Source organism: Hyla sarda, chromosome 2, assembly GCF_029499605.1.
Source record: "Hyla sarda isolate aHylSar1 chromosome 2, aHylSar1.hap1, whole genome shotgun sequence".
Classification (NCBI taxonomy): Eukaryota; Metazoa; Chordata; class Amphibia; order Anura; family Hylidae; genus Hyla; species Hyla sarda.
This window is the reverse complement of record NC_079190.1, coordinates 165,343,932-165,355,451: the sequence shown is the minus strand read 5'-3', so window position 1 is coordinate 165,355,451 and position 11,520 is coordinate 165,343,932. Positions and strand designations below refer to the sequence as shown.

The 11,520-nt window shown below is 40.3% G+C and overlaps 1 protein-coding gene and 1 long non-coding RNA gene across 5 annotated transcripts in view; one reads left to right on the top strand and one right to left on the bottom strand.

The window, feature by feature from the left end:
* LOC130355506 (uncharacterized) overlaps window positions 1-11,520 on the top strand; it is a 289,775-nt gene that overhangs the window by 78,319 nt on the left and 199,936 nt on the right. The window lies entirely within an intron of this gene.
* Window positions 1,874-11,520, bottom strand: part of POGLUT2 (protein O-glucosyltransferase 2) — an 86,664-nt gene continuing 77,017 nt past the window's right edge. For 2 of the 4 annotated variants that reach the window (XM_056555710.1, XM_056555708.1), the window contains 2 exons: window positions 6,503-6,607; window positions 1,874-3,470 (listed from right to left, as the gene is read on the bottom strand). In XM_056555710.1, the coding sequence (XP_056411685.1) occupies window positions 3,453-3,470; window positions 6,503-6,607 (123 nt within the window). In that variant the 3' untranslated portion in view covers window positions 1,874-3,452. The remainder of the gene's footprint in view (window positions 3,471-6,502; window positions 6,608-11,520) is intronic. The other 2 variants (XM_056555707.1, XM_056555709.1) reach the window with 2 other exon arrangements.

The window sequence follows — 11,520 nt, the reverse complement described above, 5'->3', positions numbered from 1 at the left end:
TCCTTTCGGCGTTTTTCAGCTATTTTGGGCTCAGAAGCTGGTTTTAAAAACACCTTCCAAATCCTAGTTTGGCGTTTTTCTTGGCGTTTTCCTCCATAGAAGTCTATGCAAGTGAAAAAACGTGAAGAAAAACACCTTGTGGGTTTTAACTTTGGCATTATTGCCGGCGTTTTTTATTCTTTTTTGGACTTAAGCGATCCAGAAAAAGTGATGGGGATACCTTTTTTTAATAAAATTTCGTAGGGTACCATTAAAAAAAATAATAAAGATACAATAATGATGGGGAAAAAAATGTATTTAACGAAATTTATCTTTTTTATAGCGAAATTTTTATAAATTTTTAAACCGGGATCAATTTGTGGGCGGGCAGGGCACTAAAAAATGTAGCCGACAATAATAAAAATGTAGTGTGTGTGTGTGTGTGTTTTTCACTGTTTCTTTAAAAAAAATTTTTTGGGGTAGTACGGTACTACTACTCCCAGCATAGAACACATGCGGCCGGACGCTTTTCTATGGTCCCCTGCACTGCCATATATATATACACCTATTCATATTTCCCGCAGAGAGCTGTGATTGGCCAGATGGTTCCAGGAAATCACAACTCTCTGTGGGAAATATGAATAGGTGTATATACAAGGCAGTGTAGTGGACCATAGAAGAGAGGCCGCATACATTATACAGGAGGATCACAGCAGGTGTCAGGAGTGACATCCACTATGATCTTTCCTTAACTGTAGGTACTACTACTCCCAACATGGAGTACACTCTGCTCCATGCTGGGAGCTGTAGTACCTGCATTAATAGACAGATCGCAAAAGGTGTCAGAAGTTACACTCGCTGTGATCTGTCTATTAATGCAGATACTACAGCTCCCAGCATGGAGCAGAGTGTGCTCCATGTTTGGAGTAGTAATACCTGCAGTTAAGGACAGATCACCGCAGATGTCACTCCTGACACCTGATGTGATCGTTCTATCTATTGCAGAGATGTGGAGCGGCTCTATATAGCCCTCGCTTCTCTGCACTATATTCCGGCCAGTGATGTGAATAGAACATCACTCATTCATATTTCCCGCTGAGAGCTGTGATTGGCTGCAGCCATCCAGCCAATCCCCACTCTGGGCGGAAAATATGAATCAGTGATGTTAATTTCTATTCACATTACTGGCCGGCCGGAGTACAGTGCAGAGATATGAGCGCTGTATAGAGCCACTCCGCATCTTTGCAATAGATAGGAGGATCACATCAGGTGTCAGGAGTGACACCAGGGGTGATCTTTCTATTAGTACAGGTACTACTACTCTCATCATGGAACAGTCTGTTCCAGGCTGGGAGTAGTAGTAGTACTATCTAAAAATTCTATAAAATAGAGGGGGGAAAAAGTGAAACACACTTTATAAAAAATGTATTAAAATTTCATTATAAAAAATAAAAATTTAGTTCAATTTTTTTCCATCCCTGCTGCATCTTTTTTTTATTTTTCTTACCCAATACATTTTGAAAAAAAATGCCTAAAGGGGCCAAAAAAAGGCAAATTCCACGCAAAGGTTAAAAACGCCAGAAAAAACACCAAAACTCAGGGAAAAACTGGCAGTTTTTCTGGCGTTTTTTCTGACGTTTCTAAGCCTAATACATTATACATCTCTTCTACACACCCTCCTTTGCTAAAACATTTTGTTGGACATGACGTGCATCATGTGACCCTCCTTATTGACGTACGGCTGCTGTCTGATGCCTCCCAATGAATGCCATTCCCCAACAGGTGTACTGCACGCAGTGGAACTTCCCACCAATAGTGATATGTTGTACCCAGAAGGAAATGAGCCATATACACCACTTATAAAAATTAACATCTTTATTTCCAAATTTATTTAAAATTTTTTTTTAAATGCTATATGTCTAATTATTAGTAGAAAATCTGAATGTGCTGACCAGAGCTACACCATTCTACATGGTTATATAGTAATAAGTCATTTAGATGATATCAACATGGGTAAAATATCCTAAAAGAGCAAAATGCTTTTGCTGTTTGATATAGTGATACACAAACACAATGCACAAAGTATCAAATACAATAAATCATGCCAATTATACCCTTTTAAGTGCCAACGCTGCTGGTCCTCACATTGTGCAGATTCTAGCAAATAGACTGATCCTATTCATCCTCAGAATGCCTACTCATATTGAGATTGGAGGGCTGCTGCACTGGAACCCGGAACCCACATTTTCATGGTATTTCTCATTGGTGACATGTGCCTGGTTTTCAGTTAGTCGCAGGGCCTTACTCCTACATACTCCTACAGCCTGCAGTACATGGTATTTTATTTTCCCTTTGTTCACATATTTATGTCCTTTTTTTGTACTACTGACAATGGTTTGTGTAATTGTCCTATGACCTTTTGGCCATTTTTGACCATGTGATTTAAATGGATGTGATGTAAGGTGCACTAGTTTGTGTTTAGCTTATGCCGGAGGAAGCAATGTTTAGTACTTTGCTTATTAGAATAAAACTAGAATCTGCATTCCTGACTGAGGTCACTGTACTGTATGTTGGATGTATGGCTCATTTATCATGAGGATTTTATTATTTTTTTTTCATTAATTTGCTTGTCACTGTGTTGATTTGTCATATTTTGTGACAAATTTATTAAAAGGTCACATGCAGGTTCTTACATTTGTCGCAGCCCTTCTCTCTCCTCTCTTGAATGAACTTCTTAAGTAAGCTAAGTTCACATAAGCGTTGTGCTCCATCCCGTTCTGGGTCCGTTTTTTTTTTTGCGCTGAACGGCCCTAAAGGAGATCGGAGCACAACTGACACCACCGGGTTCTGAAGGATCTCATTGACTTGAATGTGGTCTGTTGGGGATCTGGTAGTGCGAATACCTGTGTCACATTCATGATGGTAAAAAATAACTGTATCTAGCAATGTTTAGCAGTATTGGCATCCAACGGTGGATTTTTATCCAATGTCCATGAAACGCAGCTAATTACCGCATGCAGTTTTGCAGTAAACATTTGCATTTGGGGCATTTTTACAGCAGTTAGCATAATTTGCATAATCAAGTTAAAACGCACCATTCTTACCGCAATTGAGGTTATTTGCTGCAAAAACACATGCAGTAATTATCTGCAATACCGCTAATTAGCTGCAGTGTGTGAACACAGCCTTAGTGGCATATTCCTTTAAAGCTCTAAGTTAAGTGGAAATGTATAATATTTAAGACATTTCTGTGAAAAAAAAATTCAAAACAAGAGGATTTATTTATTTAAAAGAGACTTTTCTTATAGAAATAGAACACAATATTATGGAGCACTCTGTAGCAAAACTGTATTGAATGTAACAAATGTATAAAAATATTACAACATAATAATATGTTATATAAATCCCCAAAACTCCATTTTGTGTTTTGTGTAATGGTAAGTACGGCATCTTACAATATAACATTTCTGTTGTCAAAGCTCATCCTTGACCTGCAACATAAAAAGAAAATGGATGTGTTAAACGGAATGTGTCATCGGAAAATTACCTATTGTTTAAGTCAAAATGTTAAGAATTTTTCTTACTTTTACTTTCTACCTATATTATAAAATTAGCTCAAAAATCTTGCAGTTTTCATTAAGCCACTAGACCTAATGTTAAACTGAGACTTCCTGTTCTGTATACAGATCAGGAATACAGTTAGGGTGAAACCAGTGTGTATATATAAAAGAGGATCCTCATAATCGATGATGTCCATAGTTCAGTCCCCCCCTTCCCTGAGAAATTACCTCTAGACAGATCACAGAAAACATTCCGATTCTAATAAATAGGGTCTGGGACAGTCTACTGTATATCTGTCTATGGGGCTTGCCATAAAGATTAACACTAAATCCTGCTTAAAACAGCTCAAGTAAAATGGCATGACCACAATAATATGCAAAAATAAAATAAAAAAAATTGCAATTAGAAAACAGATGTATAAATAGAACATGTTTCAATATCTGGCTCTAAAATCAGTAAAAAAAAAAAAAAAAAAATCCAAATAATGCATTACCTTTAAAGGAGAACTCCAGAGTATAAAAATTGTTGCCCATACTGCCAGCAGTAAAAAAATAAAGATGTACATACCTTCCTCTGCTACCCCGGGGCCTCCGGTAACCGGCTCCAGTCTCCGCCGCGATCCACTTCCTGGTTGCCGATGGTTGGAGAATCATACTGCGCTCAGCCAATCACCAGCCGCAGCGAAGTCCGACTCGGCCGGCGATAGGCTGAGCTGCAGTGTGAGAATGCTTCAGGACACAAAATTCTTCACTACACCGGCACCTGCGGCCGGGGCCGAAAATGTCACACTGCAGCTCAGCCTATCGCCGGCCGAGTCGGGACTTCACTGTGGCCGGTGATTGGCTGAGTGCAGTAAGACTCTCCGACCACCGGCAACCAGGAAGTGGATCGCGGCAGAGACCGGAGCCGGTTACCGGAGGCCCCGGAAGAGCGGAGGAAGGTATGTACATCTTTATTTTTTTACTGCCGGCAGTATGGGGAACAATTTTTATACCCTGGAGTTCTTCTTTAAGCTTTAGGGATCTTCACACAGGAGCTCATCCGCAGTGTATTTGACGCTGTGGATGCGCTGCTGGCACACACAAAGTTATGGCAAAGAGAGCTCCCTGTTGCCTTTGCATTGTGTGTCCGCTTGTGACTGCCAGTGGTAAATCCGCAGATACGAGCAGACACACAGAGCTATGGCGGCGGCAGCAGCAGCAGGGAGCTCGCTTTGCCGTAACTCTGTGTGTACCAGCAGCGCATCCGTGGCGTCAAATAGGCTGTGGATGTGTTCCCATGTGAAGTACCCTTAAAGATTGCTTTAATAAAGTAACATTAACGCTACGAGTGCAGGACAAACCTATATTTTTGCCACTGCCAGGGAAAATAATAGTGTGCCATTCAAAAGCCCAGGTGAGCGGAATTTGGAACTGTTTAACTCTGATTTGATATTTAGGATTACCTATGCTACAGAAGTTTTAGGTCTGCCAGGTAAAAAAAAAAAAAACACAATGAAGAGCATTTACAGAATGGCATGCCAATACTGTATGTAACTGCATGTTCACACATATGTCACAGTCTCTGCTACTGTTATATTTTCTGCCAAAACAACAGACAGCTCAGTGTTACTAGCCAGACCCCATTTTATGTAAGTGTTCACCACTAATTTTGAGGACAAAAAATGTGTGAGATAAAACAAAGATTGTCTGTTGATACATGAGAATTTCAGATACAAGTATTGAGATATAGCCACCAATATTTCCAAATAACAGCGTGATTTACAACACTGGTGATACGCTATGAGCCGCTATATATCAGTGACCAGCTGTTAAGCTATAACAATAGTTTTATATAACGATATATGAATATTGAGGCAATAAATATCTCATATTATACGTTATTGCAATAATACAATTAGTACACATGATACCTAGGAATACCTAGGAATTTTTTTAAAGCTATGTTTTACTTTTAAATGTATTGTTAACCCCTTTGGGTTATTTGTTGTTTAAACTTTTGTCTAGGCCACAGTCCCATCACGTTTCAGGGCTTTATATGGTGGGATACGTTGTGTACCATATGTATACTGGACGTACCTGCATCCTAACCACAGACTATACTAGACAAAACTATGTAACAATTAAACAGACCAAATGTAGTCATTAGAACATCATTTGTAAGGCTAAAAAAAAAAAAAAAAGCATTCATCCATCCAGTTCAGCCAATGACCCTACATTGTTCTGCCTAGTACCTAGTCTGGCAATAAGAATTTTTAAAGACATAGACAATGTCTCCTTGTAATAAGACAGTCCTGGATATATACAGACCATCATGGGAGTTAAATATATATGTTTTGTTTGAGGGACATAAATGCATAGTAGACTACTTTAAAGTCTATATAGGCCCTGCTTTATCAACTGAGAGAAAAAATGGAGAGATTTTCCCACAGCAACCAATCATAGCTCAGCTTTCACTTTACCAGATCTTGTTATCTGAGCTGTGATTGGTGGGAAAATCACTCCACTTTTTCTCTCACACGGTTTGATAAATCGGGGCCTATGGGTTTGCTGCCTTTTTTTGAAGGTATCAAAGCATATATTAGTGATGGATCCCTGAAACATGATGTGAAGGGGGTCATAACTAGTCACAGTTTAGAAGGCCGCACTCCATTTGTACAATGTATATTGGCTAAATTTATAGCTGACTATGCATGTCAGCCATTAAAATAAATATATGGGACCATACACTAAAGAACTGGGCTAAGTTCACAATTCAGAATGGGCCATGTTCACTAGAGTAAGAGCCTTTTTTGTAGTTAACAGAATATCCCCTGTGGAGGAAGCCTCCTTATAGGGTCTGCATTACTAAATAGGGTATAAGTAAAGCAGTTGTCTTACTGCATCAGCCTATGTATTAAATCAATATTTCAATACTCAAAAATGTTTTCATTTGTGACGGAGTGTAAGTATTTTGTTCTCACCTTAATTCTCGGACATTCACATGGAAAGAAATTATCTGAAGTATTCTCCACCTTTTCCATCCCATCTCTGATTTTCGGTTTACTCACCTGCAGTTTTGCATAAGCCTAAATGAAGTGAATAAAAATTTAGGAACAATGGTCTGAAAGTACACAGGCCTCTTTAAAAATGAAAGAAGCGATCTGATTGGTTGCTATGGGCAACTGGTCAACTTTTACTCTGCACAGGTTTTGATAAATCTCCCCATACGATTCTGATTTTATTATTGGCTACGTTTCCACACTGGTATTTTTCTGGCGATTTGTTACCCCACAGCATCTAAGAATTTCATGGTGAAACCCAGGTTTTTGTCAGCCCTGTTCATCCTTTAAAAATAACCAAACTGATTTACTTACCTCCACCTCCGTTCCTGCACTGATCCCCCATTCTGCCTGCGGTTGGCCCTCCAATATTACATGAGCAGCAGATGTCAGGTGATAACAGCGAATTAGCAACCTCATCGGTGACGCTTTGTACTAAGGAGTGGGTATCGTCACAGCTAGGCCACTGATTGGCTACGGTGGTCAAAATGGGGGATCAGTGTGGGAACGGAGGCACAGGCAAGTAAAACTGTTATTTTTTAACATATAAGACACTTATGACTGTGACACACAGGGGGGAGATAAGGGAACACTAATTACTGTGACATAGGAGAGATACAAATGACAGATCATATAACATCACATAACGCCCCATTACATGACGTCATGTAAAGTGACATGCAGCATCCCGGCTCCTAAGTTTTTTTTTAGCTCCTACAAACAAAATTGTCAAGCCCGCTTTAAGACACCAATGCAATTTAATAAGTAAGTGCTGGCAGGAACAAGGAACCCTAGGCTCCCTATCCGCCATTGCTTCCTGTATAATGCAGTGAGGCGAATAACACTGCCTGCATCAATTTGCTCTAGCCAGGTCTGATTTGAAAAGGACAAGTGAGTATTCTCAGGGGACAGCTGCAAAGTTTATTAAGGGACAGTGGCACAGTAGCACAGCTTATGCGATTATTTGCCCCATTTTTGGGATGATAAATCCCACCTTAGACTTTCCCATAATAAAATCACATTACTTAACTCAAACAACTGTCTCTTAAACTCCAGAATTATATTCAATCCTTCTCTCCTCAGATTTGATACGGTCAGCCAAAACTACAAGTCTTTGCTTACCCTACCTAATTCAGACTGATACCTACTTATATACAATCATTCTACCTCACCAGCTCTTGGGAGCATAAACTGAACACTGATCTCTTAAGTGATGAATGGTCTGCATATGAAAGTCTATCTGTCTGTCTATAAATATATAAATTGTGTACGTGTGTGTTAGAAATAGCTGCTCGATGCTACAAATCAGTTTATATGTAGAGGGCAAAGTCCTGTACACAACAAGCAGTATACCAGAAAAGCAAAATGAATTACTCTTAACTCGATCAGGAAAGAAATGTTGATATGTTTTGATGGGACTTTTTATCATTTTTTCTGATAGATATGACCAAAAATCAGCATTTTTGGCATTTGGTACTTTTTTTTTTAAATTTACGCCGATCACAGGAGCGGCGATCAAGGGCAGAAGGATGGATAAGAGACATCTGACCACATTTAACTAATCAGACCCCAGCGATTGCAATGAAGGGGACGGATTAACCCCCCAAACCCACCGGCAACTGTTTATAAGCCTTTAGATACCATGATTGACACTGATCACGTCTAAAGGGTTAATGGTGGACAACAGAATTATCGCTAATATCTGCCATTAACGGTGGGTCTCTGACTGCTGATAGCAGTTATTAATGTGCGGTCTATGAATTAATCGTTTCATAGATAGTAAACACACTGCAACATACATGTACGTTGTTGTGCTCTAAGTACCAGGCTGCAGCTACATTCATGTATGTATATTTATCTGTGTATACATGAAAATCTGTTCTATTTCTAGCCATTATATACAGTGGGGGGAAAAAAGTATTTAGTCAGCCACAAATTGTGCAAGTTCTCCCACTTAAAAAGATGAGAGGCCTGTAATTTTCATCATAGGTATACCTCAACTATGAGAGACATAATGAGAAAAAAATATATACATAAAATCACATTGTCTGATTTTTAACTCCTTAAGGACGTAGGGCGTACCTGTACGCCCTACGCCCGATCCCGGTGTTTAAAACGGGGTCACGCTGTGACCCCGCATCACACCGGGTCGGTCCGGCTGCTAATCATAGCCGGGACCCTGGGCTAACAGTGCGCGGCATCGATCGTTGTGCCGCACGCTGTTAACCCTTCAGACGCAGCGATCAAAGTTGACCGCCGCGTCTGAAAACAAAAGTAAACACTTCCCAGCAGCTCAGTCGGGCTGATCGGGACATCGCGATAAAATCGCGATGTTCCGATCAGCTGGGACGCAGGCGGAGGTCTCCTTACCTGACTTTGTGGCGTCCGATCGTTGATTGATTGCTCCAAGCCTGAGCTACAGGCTTGAGCAATCGAGCCCCTATCTGACTGATCCGTGCAAAGCTATGGCTTTGCAGGGATCAGCATAGGAGATCAGTGTGTGCAGTACTATAGGTCCCTAAGTGGAAAAAAAAAAAGTTAACAAAGGTCATTTAACCCCTTCCCTAATAAAAGTTTGAATCACCCCCCTTTTCCCATAAAAAAAAAAAAAACTGTGTAAATAAAAATAAACATATGTGGTATCGCCACGTGAGAAAATGTCCGAACTATAAAAATATATCGTTAATTAAATCGCACGGTCAATGGCGTGCGCGCAAAAAAATTCCAAAGTCCAAAATAGTATATTTTTGGTCACTTTTTATATCATGAAAAAATTAATAAAAAGTGATCAAAAAGTCCAATCAATACAAAAATGGTACCAATAAAAGCTTCAGAACACGGCGCAAAAAATTAGTCCTCATACCGGCCCGTACGCGGAAAAATAAAAAAGTTATAGGGGTTAGAAGATGAGAGTTTTTCACATATAAATTTTTCTGCATGTAGTTATGATTTTTTTTTCGAAGTACGACAATATCCAACCTATATAAGTAAAGTATAATTTTAACTGTATGGACCTACAGAATAAAGATAAGGTGTTATTTTTACCGAAAAATGCACTGCGTAGAAACGGAAGCCCCCAAAAGTTACAAAATGAAATTTTTTCTTCAATTTTGACGCAAAATGAATTTTTTTTCCATTTCACCGTGGATTTTTGGGTAAAATGACTAATGTCACTGCAAAGTAGAATTGGTGGCGCAAAAAATAAGCCATTATATGGAATTTTATGTGCAAAATTGAAAGCGTTATGATTTTTAGAAGGTGATGAGGAAAAAAAAAAAATGCAAAAACGGAAAAACCCTGCGTCCTTAACCCCTTAACGACCAAGGACATATATTTACGCCCTTGGCCGGCTCCCGCGATATAACGCGGAGCTAATAGAGCACAGTAGCAATCGCGGTGCCGCGCACTATTAACCCTTTAGACGCGGCGTTCAAAGTTGAACGCCGCGTCTAAACCGAAAGTGAAAGCTGCACGGCTGCTCAGCGGGGCTTATCGGGACCACCGCAGTGAAAATGCGGTGTCCCGATCAGCTGGGACACGAGCGGAGGTCCTCTTACCTGCCTCCGGCGTGTCCCCTCGGCGATTGATTGCTCCAAGCCTGAGATTCAGGCTTGAGCAATCGACCGCCGATAACGCTGATCATTGCAAAGCTATGGCTTTGCAGTGAATAGTGCTGGCAATCAGTGTGTGCAGTGTTATAGCCCTCTATGGGAGCTATAACACTGCAAAAAAAAGTGTGAAAAAAAGTTTATAAATAGGATTTAACCCTTTCCTTAATAAGTTCAAATCCCCCCCCCCTTTCCCCATAGAAAAAAAAAATACCATGTAAATAAAAATAAATATAAACATATGTGGTATAGCCGCATGCGTAAATGTCCGAACTATAAAAATATATCATTCATTAAACCGCACGGTCAATGGCGTACGCGCAAAAAAATTCCAAAGTCCAAAATAACATAATTTTGGTCGCTTTTCATATCATGAAGAAATGAATAAAAAGCGATCAAAAAGTCAGATCAATACAAAAATGGTACCGATAAAAACGTCAAATCACGGCGCAAACAATGAGCCCTCATACTGCCCCATACGCAGAAAAATAAAGTTATAGGGGTCAGAAGATGACAATTTTAAACGTATACATTTTCCTGCATGTAGTTATGATTTTTTCCAGAAGTACGACAAAATCAAACCTATATAAGTAGGGTATCATTTTAACCGTATGGACCTACAGAATAAAGATAAGGTGTCATTTTTACTGAAAAATGTACTGCGTAGAAACGGAAGCCCCCAAAATTACAAAATGGTGTTTTTTCTTCAATTTCGCCGCACAATGATTTTTTTTTTTTCGTTTCGCCGTAGATTTTTGGGTAAAATGACTGATGTCACTGCAAAGTAGAATTGGTGGCGCAAAAAATAAGGTGCAAAATTGAAAAGGTTATGATTTTTATAAGGTGAGGAAAAAACTAAAGTGCAAAAACGGAAAAACCCCTGGTCCTTAACCCCTTAAGGACCAAGGACGTACCGGTACGTCCTTGGTCCTGCTCTCCTGATATAACGCAGGGTTACACAGTTACCCGGCGTCATATGACGGCGGGCCCGGCGTCATAGTGAAGCCGGGACCCGCCTCTAATAGCGCGCAGCGCCGATCGCGGCGCCTCACGCTATTAACCCTTTAGCCGCACGCTCAGAGCTGAGCCGCGCGGCTAAAAGCGAAAGTTGCCGGCTAGCTCAGTCGGGCTGTTCGGGATAGCCGCGGCTAATCGCGGCATCCCGAACAGCTGACAGGACAGCGGGAGGGCCCCTACCTGCCTCCTCGCTGTCCGATCGCCGAATGACTGCTCAGTGCCTGAGATCCAGGCATGAGCAGTCATGCGGCAGAATCGTTGATCACTGGTTTCTTATGAGAAACCAGTGATCAATGATGAAAATCAGTGTGTGCA